The sequence below is a fragment of the Mauremys mutica genome, chromosome 1 (genome assembly GCF_020497125.1).
Source record: "Mauremys mutica isolate MM-2020 ecotype Southern chromosome 1, ASM2049712v1, whole genome shotgun sequence".
NCBI lineage: Eukaryota > Metazoa > Chordata > Testudines > Geoemydidae > Mauremys > Mauremys mutica.
This window is the reverse complement of record NC_059072.1, coordinates 271,624,993-271,648,573: the sequence shown is the minus strand read 5'-3', so window position 1 is coordinate 271,648,573 and position 23,581 is coordinate 271,624,993. Positions and strand designations below refer to the sequence as shown.

Sequence of the window (23,581 nt, the reverse complement as noted above, 5' to 3'; positions counted from 1 at the left end):
AACCCAGCAGGCAGCACTCTAATAGAAAATTGTTTTACTGAACCTTTGCTTCCTACTCCTATAAGTAAGCTATAGTCAGTCCCTGGTGTTGTAGGCTCTACCAGGAGATAATAGCCTGCTGTGTGAGGTATGCAGCTCAAGGTGAAGGTGAAGACACATGTAAAGTTTCAAGGATCAAGCATTAACAAAAAAGAATATTATAAGTGAAACAATACTAAAATATAATTTTCCTTATTAAATTACACCGCATGAAGACTGTGTAGTTTGGAGGATTGAACAGGATCAGGAGTCAGGCTTGAATTCCGGTCCATTCTGGATCCGACGCTGACTGGCTGCATGATCTTGCCCAAGTCATTCCATTTCCCTCTGCTTCAGTTTTCCTGTAAAATCGGGATGATGTTATGCATATAAATGACATTTTCTCTAACATCCTTGGCTTCTGATCATTCCCAATTCAACCTGCAGAAGGTAACACTTTGTAAAAGGCAGTAATTTGTAATAATTTCCTTTTATAATGGCATATATTGAAGTTGGGGAACCAGCTCTTGCTGGGCCACACTGTGCCATCAATTTTTAGTCAGAACTCCTCTGACTAAGAATTCCCTTAATGTGAATTTCTAATTAAAATTTAAAGGTACCATATCCATTTTTCTTCCCACATCCCTTTCACATTTCTACATAAAAATGGCATTAATAGATATAAGTAAATGCTGTTTGATCTAAATTATATTACACACAAAAAGTACTGTTAAAAGAACATGAAGATTGCAAAGTCAGGCACTCAGAAGTTAGGAGATGCTAGAATTAAGGTTGTGGCTTCCTCTGCTCCCATTTTTCTCCCCTGGAGACTGATGTTAATGGGTCAATCATCCTTCCTGTTGGTAGTAATTTTTTAAGTTATAGACCAGATTCATCCACGCTGCTGCAGGAAGTTGTTAACTGAGGGAGGCAGAACACCATGTGACCCCCTTCTGCCCTCCCTTGTTGTATTCACAGGGGGAAGGCAGCTTTAATTTGTACAAGAGCTTTATCGGAGCAATGCTGGTTGAGTCTGTATAAAGGGGGTTAGCACATCCCCTGGCTGCCATGACAATGCCTTTTCCTATACACACTTCTTCAGTGATGTATTTGCCACCTATGAATCTCCCAGTGAAGAGGAGGTTTAGCTGCTTTCTGCCACTGAAAGTCCTTGTTCCCTGGTTGTCTGTCCACTACCTAGGTCCTTTGCATTAGATTCTGCCAGGTTTGGCCATCAGTTACTAGGCTGTGTCTGGTCCTGTGACTGTTTTTGATATGACTGCTGATTGCTAGCTGGCAAAAGACATTATGCTGTCCTGCAGACTTCTCCTTCTTTCCTATGGCAATTTGAAAAGCACATTAAAGATTGATGTCCAAGTTTCTCATCCACTTTATGGCTTCCGGTGATGTGGAATGAATCAAGGCTGTCCCTCCAGAGAAGGATCTTAGAGCCCAGTGGTTCACTAGGAGTTCAGTAGTTTGGACATTCTCTCCACATCTTAAATTTGTGTGGTAGGTAATTGCAACACCCATGTAAGTTTCTGCTTCAGTTCACTGTTATCTGGTATGGTGAAACTAGTTGATTGAGATGTAGGATCCATAATCAGGTCTTGATTCTTGATACTGCTGTGTTCCCATAAGTTTTTTCACAGTTTTGGTGACAGTCCCATTTCGAGAGCTTTGGCCACTAATCAGAGGTTCCTGGACTTAAGGTTGCATTTCAGGGGTGCAGGGTGTTGAGATCTTCTTAGACGGGCAAGTCGGTATTTATTATTGTGTGGTTCTATTCTTGTATTATTGCTGCTTCTTTTCAGAAGGATGGTGGCAAAATATGTGGGAGGACGGGGAGTCAGACTGTTGGTATTGGTTTCTGTACTCCTTTGACAATTCTCATAGCAGTGTTCAATTGCATGTTGATGAGTTTTGTATTGATGCTACATGACTATACTGGTGCACAATATTCAGCTTCAGAGAAGATGAGACCAGAATGTCTGTCTGTGAAATGTAAGCATCTGGTCCCCAGCTGGTCCTGCAGGCTGTATCTATTTGATAGGGGAGATGGATAATGCCTCTCTACTGCTGGACAGATGACTAATGGCAGCATGCAGAACCAGTGCTAGACAAAGCAAGAACAGAGGGGGGTTTTGGGGTTTTTTTTCCACTAATGAATGGGTTTTGCTATGTTATTTCCATGTTTTCAACACACACACTTTAATGGAGAACTTTGCTGCAAAGTATTAATTTATGGCCATGGGCTAATATGGTACGGCTTAGCTGAGATATAAAACACAATAAAATGTGTGGCAAATTGAAATTTCATCTTTGTGGCAGTGACTTGCTCTTGAGGGATCCTGTGAAATTAAGTTATTACCCAAATGTTCCCAGACAACATAGGATTTTTAGCAAAAATATTGTTCTGTGTTTTCTTTCATATATATTAATTTAAAGGGAATTACTTTGCTGCTGTTGAAGTGCACATTGAAGAGATGTGAAGTCAGCAATCACAATGTTAAATGTACCTAGTACTAGACAGGATGGATTTTCACTCACTTATGGCTGAATTCAGACCTGGTGTAAGTGGTCACAAGTTAATTGACATCAGCTGAGTTGTGCCCACTTACACCATGGCAGACTTTGGCCATAAATTCTCATTATGTTTTATCTTAAATGAGAAATAGAATTTATGTTTGAAAATCTCTAGGTTGTGTGAAACTGTGGCAGACGTGTCTTCTTGTGGCCCTAGACATTATGGTTTTGAAACAAATAGGGGAAAAAAAGATCTTTCTTCTCCACTTTATTTTTTTCTCAATCTTAAAATGCCTTCATTGGGAAATTAAATCTGTGGCCTTGCCCTATGTGCCTACCTTAAACCGAGCCATAGATACTACAAAACTTTAAAAACAATGACAATTAAAAAAAAGTCCCCTCATTAACTTTTGAAGACTACATATTTTATGGGTTCACAGCAGGAAGTTATTAATGATGTATGAAATATAAAACCCTGCATCAGAAGTTAATAGCACTGTAGTGATTGTCTGTTGTTGTATATTTAGTTCAGAGAGCACCAGGGAAACCCAGCAAGCACAGAGGATTCTACTTTAAAAACAAACAAACAAAAACATTATATCTTAATCTAAGGATTTTCTTTGCCCATTTTCATTATCCCTCAGCACCTTCTATTGCACATGCTATTTATAGAGAAATATAACTATAATATGAGTGTCCACGGGCCTGTGAATCAGCTCACTGGAGTGGTTTATGTTATGGTGCATTTTTGTGCAAAAATTAGGTGTGGGTGTCTTTTTTAATGTAAATGGAATTTCTGAGAGTGCTATATTTTCCAGCTGATCCCTGCTAGTTCTTGCAAAGACATTTCCGTTTGTGGCTCATAAATGTCTAGTGACAACTTGCCTGTACCACACAGAAGGTTAATTTTTTGGAACTGCACAAAATAGTGAATAAGCTGTGGTGTAAAAAAGTATGCGAAAACTCCTGTTGTGTGACATAAGTAACTTATGGAACCTGAAGAGTAATTAACTTTTGAGAAAAATACTAAGCCCAATGTTCAGCTGCAGACAACCAGTGCTCCATGAAGCTCAGGAGAAGTGGGGCAAAAGGTACCCACTGCAAGCCTGATCTGTTCTTTAGGCCTCCTTGTCACCAGATTGTAAATCGGAGCAGTTTGAGGAGTATCCTAATTTGCACTAGCTGCGACCCAGGACATAGGAACTCTGGCCATGCTCCAGTTTTCAGGAAGAGGGATACTACAGTAGCTCACTTAAAATGCTTTGTTTAAATCTTAGATTGTAAGGGCCAGATGCTACTACCCTTATAGTAGTACTTTGCTCCATGCTTGCATATATATACCTGCCCCTGGAAATTTCCACTACTTGCATCCGACGAAGTGGGTATTCACCTACGAAAGCTCATGCTCCAAAACGTCTGTTAGTCTATAAGGTGCCACAGGATTCTTTGCTGCTTTTGCTCCATACGTGAGTTCTGTTGAACTCAGCGGACTGCTTCCAAAAATGTATTACTCAACATGAGTAAGGGTATCAGTATCTGGCCCTAAAATGTTACTGTGAAAAGTAGCTAGACAATTCATTTTGTTCAGCTATCATCAACATTTTCCATTGTTTCAGCCTTCTTGAGGCTACCTCAGTGTAGAAACATTCTTCATAATTTCAGTGATATATGGTATGACTATGGTAGTAAAACGGAATTTCTTGTATTATTTTTTTATAACAGATTTAGAGAATCTTTTTTTTTTTTATCACTGACGGGTGCTATTTTTCTCTTGTAATTGGAAAGAGTGTAATGGTCTATATTATTATCTGCCTCCTGAGAGCTTCTCTCTTGTCAAGTTAGAAACAGTGTATGTATTTACCTGTCTATATCTTGAAAGTACATACTTCAAATTCAGCTCTTGCTCTATTTAGCATTCCATAGTACAAGAACTGTAAGATGTGGCATAAAGCAATATGATTTTTGCTATCATCCATATCTTACAGAATATTGTACTTATGTCAGTAACAGATAGACCTAGGCTAAAGCTCTGTGGAGAGGCAGATATTTAAACTCATTCTTGTATTGCTGCCTAATAATCATATCTGAATACAGGGCTAAATCTAGGTGCTGGCAGGCTCTTACATAGAACCCCTTTTTCAGATAAAAGTCCCACTGGCATGCATGGAAGTTTTGCCTGAACAAGAAATGCAAGAATTGCAGAAGAAACAACCTCTCTGTTTTCTTTTCAAGCGCAAAAAAAAAATAAAAATCATAATCTAATGAATATATATCATCCCACACCAGACTACCATGGAATTTAGAAGCCTCTGACCCAAAGTTGTGTCTTAAATATGGTAGACTCTCAAATGTCCTTGCTTAGAGTAGCAGATCTTAACAGTATTAATTGTGATGACCCCACTGAAGCCTTTCTACACTTCTATTTGTTTTCATATGTAATTACTATGCAAATTGATGGAGTTTGTTGAAATTTCCTGGCACTTGCTCTTTACGTGAACTAGCATGGTAACCTCATCATGCTCAGCCAATATACTGGGAAGCCTGTAATATGTCCAATGTACTGCTTAATATTTTTTTAAAATCTAATTTAATTGATTTTAAGGAATTATAATCATTTAAGCCTTATCATAGATTTTCAATTTTAATTTTAAATCAGATTCTTTGAAAATATGCCTGTATTTAATTTAAATAATCCAAGTTAAATAAAAAATCAGATTAAAAAATCATTTTATCCCCCCACCAATTCCTCCCCATTTTGCTCAATTCTCCCAAACTTGTTTTCCAAAGATACCCCCATTCACACATCTGTGATGGCCTGAATCCTCCCCCTATTATGAGAGTGATACAAATGGCTCCTCTTTAGCTAGGATGGGAAGAGAGAGTCTGACAGATGCCTTGAATATTGGGAGAGGGTTGCTATGGTGGAAAGTGAACACAGCCTCCTCTACTCTGGGAAGCCTGTAATGAGTCAGAGCAGCCCCAAATGGGGAGTTGCTGGCTGGGTAAGATAGGTGGCCATGAGTTACACTGACTCATCATATTCCTTACTCAGGTCTCTATCTGTGGGTTAAAATGAAATGTAAAGCTGTTTTTCCCCTGCAGAAACCACAAGGGATTTATAATTTATTGTCTTATAGTAAGATCAGTGGATGTCCATTTTGATCAGAGCATCCATGCCTTTTTAGTCATCATTCAGTGATAAGATTTGAGACAATTCAACTTCCACAAGGGATTACATAACTATTTATGCATTTTACAAATCATTAATGGTTTAATATCCTTGAGTTTGTGTGTAAACTCATGAACCACTATTTATAATTAGTAATTCTGAAACAGCTTCCCATGTTCAAAAAATTAAAATGACAATTTAAATTTAATAATGAAATAATACAAACATTATGGCATTTAGGTATTTAGCAAGGCTGTTTGATTAATTCATCTGTGTTAGCAAAGATACTGTTGCCTTTACTAAATTTTCTTGAATTTACACCTAATATTTTCCTCCCTCAATTTTTATTTTCTATAATAAGCTATATTATTTTTCTGATCAAGGAAAAAAATTGTAGGAGATGTTCTGTCATTACTCAGTAATGTAGATCTTTGTGTAAATAATATTGAGCTAAGTTTTCAGTTTCAAAGTTTTCAGTTTTTCTCCAGTTGCTCAATTTTGGTAAGTAAATTGCGTGTTCAATTAATTTTTGATAAATTGGCAAATAAAAACATCAAAGCAGGAGAAGTTACCAACAGCAATTCCAGATAAAGAAGGACCAAATATGTGTCATTTGGGTAAATCTGTTAGTTCCTCCTAGTAGATTTCACTCCACAGAAATGTTGTGGTATCTGCTGAATCAATAGTGTTGAACTGGATCAATTTGAAGTGTATGTTAATGGAGATTAATTTTAGTGAATCCCACGGATTTTCTGCTGGCACTTATCCTTTAGATCCCTGTCTCATCTAACGTTCAGAGGCAATGCCTGAGTGAGTTAATTAGTTATGATCATTTATGTGTCTTGGGAATAATATTCTTCCAACTCATCTTTGCTGCTTTGATAAATGATATGAGGCTCACACACTAGATATGGCACCTCATACTACTTCGTGGCTGGGAATATTTATGCAGTTTAGGTTTTTTCCAAGAGTAATTTTCCTGTAACATGTATTTTAAAAATTCTAAATGCATTATTTTGGACAGATCTGGCATTTATTACAGGCTTTTGTTTTCCTAAGCTGCAAACTTGAGCTGAGATTTGTGTACTCAAAATTCCCTTTGACCAGTAGGAGTTATGTGTATGCCAGGCATGCATGATTGGACCATATCTCTAGATGACAGCTTGACACCCAACATTATTTGGACTGTCCATAAGCAGAAGTAAAACACATTAGAGTACTCAGCAGCAAATGTCTCTAGTGAAGCACTACTAGACTCAGGCTGTTCCATATGATCAGTTTGAGGTTTCAAATCTGAAAACATCCACAGCACTATTTAGATATTAGAATTTAGTTTATTTTTTAATGCTCTTCTTTAAGGTGTGGTATTTGGGTTAGGTCTAATGGGTTAATTCTGATTTTTTGTATACACTGTAAATTCTTTTGTCAAAGGCTCAGAGTGTTCTTAATGGTTTCTGGGAGAGCTTTAACCCAGTCTTTGTGGCTGTAACTTGCATTAGTTATACCGGTATATTGGAGATTGGCTGAGTGCTTATTCATTTGCTGTGTACAAAATTAGATGTTGGACTGGTGCCAAATTGCAATACAATGTAACTGACTGGCCCATTAGTAATAATGAAACTGGAATCTATCAGGGCACCTTTGTGTAATATTATTTTTTCCAGTGTAAAGTCTCAATATTTAGAGCATAGATCACTTTATTTAATAACAAGGGCAGTGGATTAAACTCTATTAAGCAAAAGAATGGGTAAGCTTTGAAAAAGATGCAAGAATTTTGAGAAATGTAGTCATCATTTTAATGTGCCGTTCTATTAAACATAAGGATAAGAAATTTGCTCCAAAAATCTGTCCTCAACTCCCACCCCAAGATGTACAATTGGAAAACACAACCTGTTGGGATGGGGATTAGAGGTCCAAATATTTAAAGACTTTCAGTGCCCATTTAGGGCCAAATGCAACTTCCAGTGTAATCAATGTGAATATTTCATGAAAGTTGGATTGGGCCCAGGAAGAGGAGCCAGGATGATCTCATGCCCTATTTGTAAAAGTTTGTTTTATATATAGACAAGGCAGAAATTGCTTCATATGAGCATATCATTTGTACTATTAATGGTAAAACTGGAGGGATTATTTCTTACATTATCTTAAAAAGAAGTGCAAATGAGAGGTGGTGAAGTGATGTAGCAGTCCAGGACACTGTTTTTGTAAGTATTTGTTTTTTGTTGCTTGTCAATAGCTTGTAGTTCTCATATTTAGTTTTGTATCTAGTTTTAAAATCAATAAAGACATTTGTTTTTAAAGCTATGGTTTGATTACTTCTTTAGGGAGAAAGAAGAAACATGCTATTATAGTTTCTTTGTAATTCTTGCAATTGTAAGTAGCTCTCTGGGATAAACAAATTAAAAAGAATAAATGAGAGGTTACACTTACTGTAAAACAAATAATTGTAAAATGATAAACCATTTTTAATGGTATATACTAATCACATGTGCTACATATGCAGATATTAACAAGAACATAACTTATCTTCATGTGTTAACATGAACAATCAATTCAAAATTATTAGAATCCACCCATAATAAACAATAAAACAATTTACTGAATTACTTAATTTTGTCCTGTTTGTATTATATGTTTTGTCTAGTCTTCTATTTTCTGTTGCTTCCTGGCACAGATATAAAATGAGAAATTGATATGCTTTCCAACAGTTTAAACAGCTAATAAAATCTTTGTATTAAAGTTGATCTTGTTATGGTAGGTATAAATGTGAAAATCACAAAGTAAGTTCTTTTGAAAAAATACATTTAATAACTGTAAAAAGGCAGCTTTTCATGCTCATCTTTGTTATATTAGTGATGTTTTTTATGTACATTTGGATTTATATGGACTATATACTCACCAATTATTTTATGTGGGTGAATAATTTCTGAAGTTAGATGTAAATCAGAATGCAGAGTATTATAATATGCAGAACCCCATTACTATAGATCTGATATACTCACAGTATTGATCAGGAATAAATTGACTTAATTGTCATCTTGCCTCTGAAAGTGTCATGAACGACACAGATTGTTATTGTGAAATGTTCACAGGTACTGGTATCACAGGTAAATGTAGGTCTTCTACTTCTCCATTCTTCATGTGTCAGGTATTATCACATGCTGCTTAGAAAAGGGCAAATGGTCAATAAGTCATGCAGGTTTGTGCATTCATTCACTTGTGGATTGCAGGGGCACTAGAAATGTAATTCAGTCTTGAAAGTTTATTGTTTAGAACTACATTGTAAAAAATCTATTGATTATCCATGTACAGCATGATTTATTCTTTTATCTAATGTTTCTGCTTTTAGCAATAGAGTACTGCAGCCTTGAATTGTCATAGCCATTTTAGATTATGTATTTTATGGTTTTTATCTATGAAAGAATAATAATGAAAATTTTGAAATGGGTCATAAAATCCCTGTTCTATGTCATTCTAAAGAGGTTACTATTACATCATCATTTTACTAACATTACCTACTGATATGAATTTTATCTAAAGTATTGGTAAGGTTCCTGTAAAAGACTGAGAATCTGAACTTTTGAAAATAGCCACCTTCTCAGAAGACTTCAGTATATCTTATGGTTTGTTTTATTTAAACAGCCTGAAATAGGAATCAGCTTGATTCCCCCCTCCCCTCATTAGTGTGTCTGTTATGCACTTTAAATTTAAAGATCATAGTTCAGTGAGTGTAGATAACATATCTTAGTGTAGTTGAATGCATTTTTAGAGAGAAAGATGGGTATTATTCACATATAAAACTGAATAGAAAAGGCAGCGGATGAAATTTCCTCTGTCTGAAGTAGGCAATCTGTCTAGTTTTTATGGGAGGGTTAAAGAAAAAAGGTAGAATTAACACATCTTTCCTCAGTCTTCTGGAGAATGATCAGAGAGATTAAGTTGACCAGAAATACTAGACCTGTACTATAATCAAACCTTAAATTAAGGGAAACTTGACACATTTTTAATGGGAAAAGGAAGGTGGCTTGTACAATAATGATCAGTTCATATGGAATGTATTAATACATCTTCTCTGTAATCGTCTTCTTTTTATTAAGGACTTGATCCAAAGCCAACTGAAGTTAAAAAAAAATTCCATTGACTTTAATGGACTTTGGACCAGGTTCCAGTCCCCTTTATTTCTATACATAAATAATTAATTCTCAGATGTGCTGCAGACAATCTTGGGCTTCAGGTCCAATTTAGGCTGATTACTCTATTATTTCTTGGGTTTTTATGGTGGTGAGTCACTGACTAAATTCAAAATACTCCTCACAATAACTGTCAGACATAATTTGGCAAGATCTGATTCTTATAGTTTTTAATGTGGGTGGTTTTACAACTATTGATTTGATCTGCATATTTTCCTTTTCTTTATTTTTAGGCAAAAAGAACAGGAGTACTTGTGGCACCTTAGAGACTAACAGATTTATTTGAGCATAAGCTTTCGTGGGCTACAGCCCACTTCATCGGATGCATAGAATGGGACATATAGTAAGGAGATATATATGCACATACAGAGAACATGAAAAGGTGGGAGTTCCCCTACCTAATAAGATGAGCAATTATCGTCAGGAGAAAAAAATCTTTTGTCGTGATAATGACAAGGTGTGAGGATACTTAAGGTGGGGAAATAGATTCAATGTGTGTAATGCTCAGCCATTCCCAGGCTCTATTCAAGCATAAATGATGGTATCTAGTTTGCATATTATTTCAAGTTCAGCAGTTGCTCGTTGGAGTCTGTTTCTGAAGCTGTTCTTTTTGCGGATACAGACTAACGCGGCTGCTACTCTGAAACCTGTCTTTATTTTTAGAGAGAGCCAGTTTAAAAAATAAATATGATAAAAGAAAACTATAAATAAGGATTTGCCGGGCTACATTGAAATATGTGGGACAAATCAAGTTCCTTTCTAAGGCCTGGTCTACACTAAGGGGGGGGGTCGAACTAGGGTACGCAAGTTCAGCTACGCGAATAGCGTAGCTGAACTCGAAGTACCCTAGTTCGACTTACTTACCCGTCCAGACGCGGCGGGGTCGAACTCCGCGGCTCCAAGGTCGACTCCGCCACCGCCGTTTGCGGTGGTGGAGTTCCGGAGTCGACCGGAGCGCGCAGGGAGTTCGAACTATCGCATCTTGATTAGACGCGATAGTTCGAACTCGGAGAAGTCGAACTCACCGCGTCGACCCGCGCGGTGAGTATGGACCTGCCCTAAGACTTTTCTTTTGTGGCTACATGGAATATTTAGTAGCAAGATTCTAGCTTTCTTATTGAATAAAAACCCAGTCATTTCAGATGTTAACATTTAGTTAGTTCCTCAGTAGGTAAAATGGGTTGTCTACTAATGTTCTTTCACTTCTGTACATTTTAGCCAAGGTTCCCATGGGTTTGTAAACCCCTCATTTGTATTTCCTGAACTGAGTTTTTTATGCAGATCTGGAGGGTGGGGGGTAGACCACAACACACCAATGGTATTTGTTTTTGAAAGAACCAAGTTTTCATTCTCCTTACCTGCAAATCACAAAGCAAGATGGGACTGAATAGTTTGTTTTAGAACTCGTAACTGTTCATGTCCACTAATGCAAAAATGATACATTATATGAAAGGATCGTGGTAGAAACAGCAATAAGAAACCAATCTCCTTATTTAAAACATTAAAGGTTATGTCCCCGAACACGTTGTGGTAAATCAAAGGGGAGTAGCTCCCTTTGATGGACACCCACCCAGCCAGTTAGCTGTAAAATCCCTCCTGGTAGCTGTTCTTTACTTGCTTTATCTGTAAAGTGTTAAAAAGTCCCCCAGGTAAAGAAAAAAAAATGGCACCTGACCAAAAGAGCCAATGGAAAGATAGAACTTTTTTAAAATTGGGAAAGAAACTTTCCCTTTGTCTGTTGCTCTCTGGGATGCAGGGACACAGGCCTTAATACTGTAACCAGCTTTAAGCCAGGTATGATTATAGATTATCAATTCATACCTTGATCCTACTTACCTGGAGCCTCAGATATGTAAGTAAAATTAGGGAATGTCTAAAAAGACGTGATTAAGGTTATTTCTTTTATTTCTTATTGGCCTGTGGACTCCTCTGTGCTAACCCCAGATACTTTTGTTTGCTTGTGATCTTTAAGCTGAATTCCCAAAAAAGCTATTTTGGGTGCTTGATTTTTGGAATTGCTCTTTTAAAATCTAGCAAAAGCCTATGTTCCCGATGTATTCTCTTTCTTTTTCTTTCTAATAAAATTTACCTTTTTTAAGAACAGGATTGGATTTTGGTGTCCTAAGAGGTTTGTGCATGTTGTTTGATTAGCTGGTAGTCACAGCTAATTTCCTTTGTTTTCTTTCTCAGTTCTTCCCCAGAGGGGAGGCTGAAAGGGCTTGAGGGTACCCCACAGGGAGGAATTCCCAAGTGCTCCTTCCTGGGTTCAAAGGAGGTTTTTGCATTTGGGTGGTGGCAGCGTTTTCCAAGCCAAGGTCAGAGAAAAACTGTAACTTTGGGAGTTTAATACAAGCTTGGGGTGGCAAGTATTAATTTTTAAAATCCTTGTGGGCCCCACTGCACTCGGAGTGACAGAGTGGAGATTCAGCCTTGACACACATAGATCAAAGAGGCTTATCATTTTACCCTATAGGTTATTCATATAATGGAGACTTCCTGTTCTAAAGGGTCAGATATTGTTGAAACTATTATGGAGGTATGTTGTGTCCCTGGGCTAGATGGCCTTGTGTGATTATATATACTGCTGTATATGCAAGCATATTTCATTCGATTGGCTAAGAATATGAACTAGGAGAGCCTGATATCTCTTTCCATTCTATAAATTGACACCAGAGATTGGCAGTGAGATTGCTCCCTCATTCCAGTAGAGGGAAGCATCCTTTCTTCAATTCCCAAGGTTATTTGTTAGGCAGAGACATGGATGTGATATTTTATTGCAATTAGAGAAATATAGACTGTATTTTGAAAAAGCAAATAAGAAAAAAACTCCAATATCAAGTGTTCTGATTTTAAGAATGGTTTCTTCTATGGTACTAATAGATTTTTTCCCTCACTGTTCAAGCAATTAAAGCATAGTCAATACTTGTTCACTTGGCCCTAAGGCAGACCACTGTCTTCAGTAAAATGCTACTTTCCTAGTGTAGAGAGCTCTGGTATGCAGGGGTGGTGGTGGGGGGAAGGGCAGATTGTCATTGGTTGGGATACATAATATTAGGTACAGAGAAAGATAGGCCCTGGGTAGTTGACAGCTTGAAATCTCCCATAGGGCCAGTTATTCGGTGTGATGGCTTGGAGCCGTCAGTTTCACATATTATGTATTGTGCCATTAGTGATGACTATGTAATAACTTTACTTATATACCACCCTTTTCTCAAAATGGTGAGGGTGCTGTACTGCAGAATAAATACAAATACAATACAATAAAACATGCTAAACTATCACCCTTTTAAGATACAAATAGTTAAAAACAAATGAGTGGGTCAAATTTTAGAAATGTGAAGACAGTGATTGAACAGGAATGTGATAAATAAAAGGTCAAGAGTGGCTATTCTAAACACCTTTGGGGAGAAATTAAAACTTTAAGATGTTTTTTAAAATGGGATAAAATGGAGGTGGATTTTGGGGGAAGGAAATTACATGTTATAGGTCCCAGTGCAGTAAAAACCTTGATTCCCTGTCAATGTCAGATATAGTGGCAAAATTCTAAGCACTGGGTACTGTGTGAGTACAGAAATCCATCATTAAAAGGCATGAGTAGTAGGCCCCAGAGTTTGGAAAGTCAACTGTAAAGGGCTTTTAAAAGCAAGTGTGTCAGTTTTTAAAGTTAATCTGCCAGTTTCTAGGCAGTCAGTGCAAATCTTGCAGAGCAGCTCAAGACAGTGAGCAATTATGCCACTGTACTCTGAACAAGTTGCAAATGATTGAGTGACACCACAAAGAGCTCATAAAGGGAGAATTCACCAACTGAGTTTTGTGGGTATGAGGGCATGTTTTACTGTTTCAAATTTATCACAAGCTACATTCACTGACCAACAACCCCCCCCTCCCAAACCTTCTCATTAACAAGGAGTTAATATTGCCCAGTGGTATCTTGTGTCCTTCCAAACATCATGTTCAGTAAAACTTGAAACTTTGAAAATCAGGAAAGAGAGTTAAGGTACATGTCTGTGCAACTTTAACTCTGTGCTAACAAAGTAGAAATCAGTGATGCAGAGTTAGGGTATTTAGTGTAATTTGCTTATTTACAAAATATATATGACTTCTGTTCCATTGAACAGAGGTGGTTACAAACTGTACACATGCTATTTTCTTGCAGAAATCTTATGGCATCACTGCCCAATCACCAAGAAACAACTCTTATAATTGTTAGGCCTGAATAAAGATGTAGCACAAAAACCAGTTATGTCAATCTGACTGAAGTCAGCATGTTTCATAAAGCCCTGGGAAAAAGTGAGATACGAAAGGGAGGTGCATTCCTCAAGTTACCAGCTGCGTTAACTCCTGTCTTCCAGTGTCTGGTGCTTGGCAACTATGCTGATAAGAAAGTTGCTGGGGCTAAAGACAGATGTGCTGTTATTAGGGTTTGTTACTAACCAAAGGGGGGTGGGATATGGGTTGTGTGAAGTGAATAATTTATGACGTAATAAAAATAAAGAACTTTTGATCGGACCTTGCTGGTGTTGCCTGTCTCACTGCGGTCAGACAACGAACTTCGCTGTTGGGGTTCGAGTCCCCGACATAATCTAACTGCTTAAACACACTGCTCTCTTTTCCAGTCACAGCCCATGGACTTTTCACCTGGCAAACTCCTAGTCCAAGGCTCCTCACATAGGTTCAAGTGTTTTGAAAGGTGGTGGGAGCATTAACCCTCCTTTTGTGAACCCACTGAACCTCAGAAAGGGTTTGACTTCCCATTCACAGGAAAATATTTTAACCTACATAATCTTCTTACCTACTTTCAGAATTAGATTCTGTGTGGGTATTTTATCTCATTTTATCCGGGGTGCTTATACATCAGTAAGGCATAACATGCACAACATTAGCATTTGTTCCCATAGCAATCATCTTTTTGCTAGCATTGAGCCAGATTCTGCAAAGTTCCGAGTGCTCTCAATTCTCATTGACCATTGCTATTGTTGGATTTATCAGCACAGTTTAAAAGTATGCTTCAGATTGTATGTGCTGCAACTGCTCTCTTTCAAAAAGAAGCCACATTCGTTTGCTCTGTAAAAGTTACATATTAATGAATAAAACAGAAGAGCTGTTTCAAGTGTTCATTGCCATCTTTAACACCCCATTCTAAAGGGTAGAGACTTTATTTCATTATTCGAAGTGGAATGAGTGATAATATTTCACTTACATTACAAATTGTGAAAGGTCTATTGAATTAATGGAGTGGGTGATCTAATGTATCAAGACAGCTACTGCTGGTGTCTGATTTATTCTGCAAGTTAGTTACCATTCATTTTCCCTTTGCATTTGTTTATAAAATACATTATATCAGAAAAGTTGGTGTTTATTATTGTATATTTTAGTAGGATCCACAATGTGCTAGGTACTGTCAACACACTAAGAAAGAGGGTTTATATGTCATTTAGAATGTATCTTCTTAAATTCTAGCCATTAATTGTTGCAATGCAAAGATATCTGTCATATAAGTGAAACACAAATTAAAGTAATATAATCCTTGTTAGATTCTTAAGTTTTTGCTGAAATGTGTAATCCTATTTTACTCTAAAATATTCACCTCTTTTTTTTATTACAGAAACCTTTGAAATGCTTATCAGACAGGCTGAGAATTACACAAGCATACTTTTCTGCAACACATACAGAAACATGGCTGTCGAGGCTGCTACGGCCGTTCAAGAGTTTTTTACAGATGTGGGACTCTTTGTATTTGGCATAGACATTAGTACAGAAGAACTGGTGAACAGATTTTTTGACACCCTATTCCCACTAGTCTATAACCATCTGATTAATCCTGGTCTGACTGACATTTCACTGGAATATTCAGAATGCATTCGAATGTCACAAAGAGATATCAGTCCTTTTGGTAATGTTCCAAAAGTAGTCATGGGGCAAATGGGGAGATCATTGTTATCCAGTCGTACTTTTTTGCAGGCCCTCAATTTAGGGATTGAAGTGATCAATACAACAGATCATTTGCAGTTCTCTAAAGACTGTAGCAGAGCCTTACTACGAATGCAATATTGCCCCCACTGCCAAGGAATGACTTTAAGTAAGCCATGTATGGGGTACTGCCTGAATGTAATTAGAGGCTGCTTGGCTAACATGGCAGAAATTGACCTTCACTGGCGGAGATATATTCAGTCATTGGAAGAGTTGTCCAGTACAATGCATGGGACATATGACATTGAGCACGTACTTCTGAACTTTCACTCACTTGTTAATGATGCTCTGACACATGCTAGTATCAATGGACCAAAAGTAACTGAACAGGTAAGCACCTACCTATTTTCTTCCATGCTTATTGGAAACACAGCACATGGAAAATAACTTAGAAAATTGTTGGATGTTTTGATCATTGTTATACAAATTAACACAATGTTTGTGTCCAAAAAGGGCTTCATACAGCAAAACAGTTGTACAAAATTGTCAGTTTTTTCTTTAGTTATTCACATGACTTGCTATTTTCTCAAATACTGTATTCACAACTATAACAGAATGAGGAGTCACCATTTTTTAGCATTTGCAGATTTTTTTTTTCAGGGTGAAAAGCTAGTTTTCCAGTTGCGGAATGAACTTGTAATGTTTACCAGAAGTGATGATGAAAAATGTTTCACACTCATGAAACCACAGCCTGATTTTTTGTAATCAATTGTGTGAGAATCAGTAGAAAACTCTATTTTACTTTTTGCTTTTTGTCATTTTGTCCATTTAGGCGTTATACTTTTCAGTGCATTCACTGAATGGCCTTTACTGAGAATTCTACAACTGTTGAATAAGAGTGAGTGCTGAATTAAGTTTGGTGTTTTAAAATACTAATAAGCAAAAACTAAGTTGCATGGTGAAAGCTAATACCAGAGACTTTCTGCTTTTGTAAAAAATGCTAGGGGTTAGGCAAATGACTGCCAGATTTGGTTCATAATATTAAATGAATTGCCAGACCGGTGAAGATGTTTATTACTCTATCACATTCATTGTAACAGGTTTGGAAATCTCATGGACTTTATACCATGATCGAAGCCCCTTATTTTCATGAACTAGAAATATAAGATCTGATCTCTAATATATATCTAACTATAAAGATGACAAGTAATAAACATCCCTTCCCTTTAGATGCCAATGGTTTGTCTTCAACACCTATGGCTGTAGGTAGATTTATTTGAATATTTTTGTTAGCATCAATAGAGTGTACATTTCATTTGCAACGAGTAGCACATTCTTCCTTGAGGACGTTTCAGGGGAAGAGTAACTTGCATGAGAAGCTAACTTAGCTGTGAACTCATGAAAAGTGAAGAGGTTTTTTTTGTTGTTTGTTTTTTTTGTTTTTTTAAATACCAGGGCATTAGTTAAAGCTAACGTAGCTGCAAATATATGAGGCATATCTATGCCAACAAATGTTAACTCTTACTCTGTTATACTTATTCCATAGTATGTTGTGTAAGTACACTTTCACCTATAACTTTCATGGGTGCTTCCATCATACTCTGCTCAACTACCATGGTGATGTGAGTAGCATAAGAACCTAGAATAGAAAGTGTTTTTTTTGTTTTGTTTTGTTTTTTAGAGGATGTGCAGATCAATTTTTGGTTGGATGTGACTGTGGTATGGTGTGGTATCACCTCAGGTGCCCGTAATAATGCTAGGACTATCACAAACTCCTTCTCACTTGGTTTACCTGCTGCTGAACTGGCCTCTGCCCACAACAACCCTTATCTAATAGACTAGTGCCTGGTTCTCCTGCTTACTTCCATGGAATAGAGGGGGAAATAATGGGCTGACACATCTAAAGAGGGGGAAATAGTGGTCTGTTGTCATTGACTGCAGATTGCTGTGCCCTAACTACTGGGCTGTCATTCCCAGATGCCACTGTAGGTATGTTAGTACTACAAAGGGAAACTTTATGGGAAGTTGAGGCTATTCAGAGTCCTTGGAAGAGCTGACTTACAAACCTGGCCCCTACCCGGCAGTATAGAAGGAACACAGATAATATGGCCAGTTGAATTAGTCCCTGAAGTACAACTGGAGGAAATATTACTTTGAAAGTGGTAGCTAGAACATGTGTAGATTTCTGAGATGAGGTTAGTGGCTGCCCACAGTTACCCTAGAGCTATCTTCATGATTCCCATCCAGCTCTCTCTGAAGTTAGACTCCTGACTGGTGTCAGGCTCCTTCATCTTGGAAACAAATGGCTCTCAACAGCTTTGGTCAAAATCAGTCACTAGACATCGTCAAGAGGGGGTTCTCTACTGAGCTGTGGGAACAACTTTGTCCCATTCCTAATCGCAAACAGCCCATGGAAATGATAGGACATAAATGAAATCATCCATCACCTACTTCAGATCTTAGCCATGCAGTCTGTTCCCCATCCTATTTCTAGCCTCAGAAACTTGGGAACAGACAGAGCAGAGCTCTATCTGAATAGATTCCTCAAAGAGATTTATCTTCAGACTCTCATTTTACTATCACAAAGACAATTCCTCTATTTTCCTTGTGGATGATAGCTCTCCCACTCCTTCCAACTGCAATCATTAACATTACCAAGACATATCCTCACTTACCTCAATTAATTTGGTGGCTGTTCACCTTTTCCACTGCTCCCAGGACCATACCAAAGATAGGAAGGTGAGAGTGACAGCAATACTGATGCCATTTTGACTGAAGAGTCTCTGCTCTAACCTACCATTGAACCTTTTGGTGTGTCTGTCTCTCAGAGTAGGTCTGCAATTACAAAAAGTCAGTTTTCCATCCATCACCAGACTTATTAAAAATGGATACTTAGATGAAGTGATCACCCTTCGCATAGACCTTAAGAAGTGAACAAATATTCCATGAACTTTGCACCAGCCAGCAGAATAACTACCATGTTAAACAAGTTAAACACAGCCTTAAGTTCCTCGTCTTCTTGTGTATGTGTATGCACAAGAGTTCAAGCAAAATAATCAATATTATATATGAAATAAAAGGAAGTTTTAAATAAATTCCAGCATGAACTGTTTTCTTAGAGCAACAGCCTTTACTGTAGTCAGACAAGTTCATAGAACACAACCTTGAAATCTCATTCTGCTCCTTACAACATTACCCAGATTGAACCACTGCAGGAGGTGTCATTATTTTTCCTATCCATTAAAGCAGACTTCCTTATAGCTACTGTCTCCTGTCAGATGAAAATTTCATTTTCATTTTACTGATTAAGTCAGACAAATAGTCCTCAAAACTGTCATAGCATTTACTCCCAAAATAAATTAAAGGCGTACTCTTCATTCTATTAAACATCAAACTCCAGTCCTTAGGAGCAATGGCAGTCCTTAGGAGCACTGACAGTCTCAGGGCAGAGAAGTAATGCATTAAGATGTGATAGGTGGCCACCTGGTCATCAAAATATACATTCACCAAATTCTACGTATTAGTTATCCAGTCTTTAGCCAGTGCCTTTTTTATTAGCAGAAGTCTTTTCCACTCCAAAGTGCCCACACGAAGGACGATATATACTGCATAATATTGTCTGTTGACTTGAGCTGTTAGCCAATAGTTATTGATAAGTTGTTTTCTTAAGGAGAAGAAATTAATTGAGTCAGGTATTTCTTTGGTGCCATCCAGTTTGTTATACACAGGGGTCGGCAACCTCTGGCACGCGGCTCGCCAGGGTAAGCACCCTGGTGGACCGGGCCAGTTTGTTTATCTGCCACATCGGCAGGTTCAGTGGACCGTGGCTCCCACTGGCCGCGGTTCGCTGTCCCAGGCTAATGGGGGCAGCAGGAAGCGCTGCGGGCTGAGGGATGTGCTGGCCGCGGCTTCCCGCCTCCCGCATTGGCCTGGGATGGCAAACCACGGCCAATGGGATCCGCGATCGGCCTAACCTGCTGATGCGGTAAGTAAACAAACTGGCCTGGCCCGCCAGGGTGCTTACCCTGGTGAGCCGCGTGCCAGAGGTTGCCAACCCCTGTTATACACAAAGTCCTGTTTCCCTGAACACAGTAGGAACAAACAACAGGAGTCAGTTTCCTTGCTCTCAATTTTCAAGAATGTCTTTCCAGTCAGTCCTTTGTGTAAATGAAACTCTTTATTGGCTTCCTTCTGGGGCCACACTCACATTGCTTATCTGGCTTTCTGTTGGCTTTTCTGTTTGCTTTCTACTTCTGACACATACAGACACACACAGCTCCACCAATCAATGCCCTAGACTCTTCATTTTCATTCAGTCCCAGGGAACTCCTCTTATTCTCTCTGAGTTAGTTCTTGCTCAGGCTTTCCAATCTGATCCAATGCCGTGGGCAGTGGATTCTGTTGTATCAGTTATCTTATTCCATTAAGGAGCTGCAGCGGCACAGGAGCCAGCAAACAGAGCTGTAAACAGGGGAGTTTGAGTGGGAATTCTGTTGGAGGAGAAGGTATTTGTAGCTATTTGTATTTGTATGTGTGGAGGCTGGTAGGGGCAGGGTGCTGGGAGACACACTGAGCCCTGATTAGGGGGTGGGGCTTCTCTGACTAGGGGTCCTATAAAGGTAGCCAGCCAGTCGGGCAGCGGCATAGACAGCTGCAGCAGCACAGGAGCCAGCAAACAGAGCTGTAAACAGGGGAGTTTGAGTGGGAGTTTGGGGGAAGACTAAGAGGCAGGCAGAGGAACACACAAGCTACTGAAGTGAGTGTGCAGTGTTCTAGCCGTGTCTTGGTGCTTGTTGGGGGTTTGTTTTGCTGTGAGTGGTGGTGTTTTGGGTTGGTTTGTGTTTCCCAGATTTACAGGATTTAGGTGGAAAGCCTATGACAGAGACAGAGGCAGCCGTTGTAGTGACCCAAGCAGTGGAAGACACAGTGAAGATGACGGGATGTGGAAGCTGCGGCATGTACATGATCCTGGAGGGAGTACCTGAAAAGAGTTTTGTCTGCATGAAGTGCCAATTGATGGAGCTGATGGAAGAAAAGATCCGAGGATTGGAGATGCAGGTGGAAACTCTGGTTGAGTTTAGAAGGGGGTTCGAGCAGATGATGGAGCAAAGACATGATGAGGCCGAAGGGAAAAGCTCAGACTTGCAGATGGAAGCAGGACCAGAGAATTCTGAGGGGAGACGGCTGGGTGAGGAAAGTGGACGGTGGAAGCATGTGACTAAGAGAACCAGGCAGAGGAAAAGATGGGCTAGTGAAGAAGCAATAGAGCTCAGGAACAGGTTTGCAGAGTTGGAAAGTGAAGAAAGGGCACAGCAGGTGCTCGCCAAAGGTGAGAGGGCAAGGAAGAAGAGAAGAGCAGCTAGCCCTATAAGGAGAGGGGAAGAGTCAATGGAGATGACACCAAACATGAGCCCCAGAAGGACACGGGATGGGTTGCAGAGGATTGCAAGGGTGAATAGGAATCGAGAGGACTTGCAGCCAGAGGGAACAGGGGATAGACTGGAGAATCGCACTGTCACAAGGAAAAGGCAGGTCTACGTGACTGGGGACTCCTTACTGAGAAGAATAGACAGGCCTGTAACCAGAGCTGATCCAGAGAACAGAAGGGTGTGCTGTCTGCCGGGTGCTAAGATATGGGATGTGGACCTGAGGCTGAAGAGGATCCTAACGCGAACGGGAAAGAATCCACTGATTGTCCTTCATGTGGGAATGAATGATATGGCTAGATTTTCGCTGGAACATATCAAAGGAAACTATGCCAGGCTGGGGAAGACACTTAAGGAAATCGAGGCTTCATTGGCAAACTTAATACTACCATTTTTTAGTTTCTGAGTTCTTGACTTTGCAGACTTAACATTCTTTCAGTTTGTTTTAAATGTAATCAGTTTATATAAATCATAAAACTTGCAGCAGTTGTGACTATTGATAATGTTACAAAATAAGAACATTTAGAGTAAATGGGAGAAGTAGGTAAGAAAGGGCATTATCCTAATGAGCATAGATAGGAAAACAGTTTTCACCATTAGCGGCTGTAAGCATCATAGACTTGCATTTTCAAAAATGAAGAGTCAGTTAGGTGAGCTACTGTTGCAGCAGCAACCAAGTATCAAACATCTCCAGTTAGGGCTGCCAACTTTCTAATTGCACAAAACTGAACACCCTGCCCCGCCCCCTGTTCCAAGACCCTGCTTCTCCCCCACCCCTTCTCTGAGGCCCTTCCCCCCACTCACTCCAGTCCCCCTTCCTCCATCGCTCGCTCTTCCCCAAACTCACTCACTTTCACTGGGCTGGGGCAGGGGGTTAGGATGCAGGAGTGGTTGAGGGCTCCGGCTGGGCTGTGGGCTCTGGGGTAGGGCCTGGGGCGGGGGTTTGGGGTGGGGGGGGCCAGGCTCCAGGAGGGGCCTCAGGGCTGGCGAGGGGATTGGGGTGCAGGAGGGGGTGCGGGGTCTGGAAAAGAGTTAGAGTGCAGGAGGGGGTTCTGACCTGGGGCAGGGGTTTGGGGTGTGGGCCCTGGGAGGGAATTTGGGTGCAGAAGGGGATTCCGACCTGGGGAAGGGAGCTCTGGATGCAGGCTCCGGCTAGGCGGTGCTTACCTCAGGCGGCTCTTGGCCAGAAGTGCAGCAGGGCTAAGGCAGGCTCCCTGCCTGCTCTGGCTCCGCACTGCTTCCAGCAGCTCCCATTGGCCCGGACCAGTGATCCGCCGCCAGTGGGAGCTGCGATCGGCCAGACCTGTGGATGGGGCAGGTAAACACACCGGTTCGGCCTGCCAGGGCTTTCCCTACACAAGCGGCAACCCCTTTTTGAGAAACCCTGGACTTTTGGACATCAAATGGATGATCATAATGGTCCCTTCTGACCTTAAAGTCTATGATTCTATGATTCGCTTCTTCCATTTAGCCTGAATGAAAATTGGTAAGCATGCACATTGGCATCAGTGCAGTCAGTGGTTGACAAAGGGATCAAAGACACACTTGTGAGCAACCACGGATACCCTCCAGCACAACAATAATATTTTGGATGTCCAAAAGTCCTCCTTCCCACTGCTGTGAAAACCCCATTATAATGGATCTGTGTACCTGAGCACAGTGAAGAATAGGATAAGGTATCTGTGCTTAACTGAAAATGTCCTTACTTCAACTAATAAGCTCCAGAGATCTGGCCCACATTGAAGACAAATATATAATCAAGAATAGAGATGGAAATGCACATCCAAATATTTGAGTTTCTTTCATTATGGGGAATGAATGCTCAGCACAGGGATATGCTTTTTCTCAGGTATTATTTTAACACAATCTGTAATTTAGGAAAGTACAATTGAATTAAGCTCACTGTGGAACTTGTCTCAGTTGGAGAGAAGTTCAGGGTGGGACATGTCCCTGTTGTCAGTGACTGATAAAATAAATAAAAATATATGGAGATGTATCTATAACTCATAGAACTGGAAGGGACTCTGAAGGGTCATTGAGTCCAGCCCCCTGCCTTCACTAGCAGGACCAAGTACTGATTTTTGCCTCAGATCCCTAAGTGGCGTCCTCAAGGATTGAACTCACAACCCTGGGGCTAGCAGGCTCAAACCACTCCCTCCCCCGCATAGAATTGATTTTACCTCCAAACTCCAAGCACTCTGAAGTACGCATTGTAATGGCTCTGTGGCACTTATTACTTGTATAAAGGACATTGTATTAGGAACCTCATGTCAGAACTGACATCTGATTAAGAAAATTCCTCTGTTATTACCTGACAGTGTGTTGGCATGGTCCCCTTACGG

The 23,581-nt window shown here is 39.6% G+C and overlaps 1 protein-coding gene across 1 annotated transcript in view; it reads left to right on the top strand.

Moving 5' to 3' along the window:
- The window catches only part of GPC5 (glypican 5), a 1,065,559-nt gene that overhangs the window by 182,313 nt on the left and 859,665 nt on the right, over window positions 1-23,581 (top strand). The window contains exon 3 of the mRNA XM_045010137.1: window positions 15,509-16,203. Coding sequence (XP_044866072.1) covers window positions 15,509-16,203 — 695 coding nt within the window. The remainder of the gene's footprint in view (window positions 1-15,508; window positions 16,204-23,581) is intronic.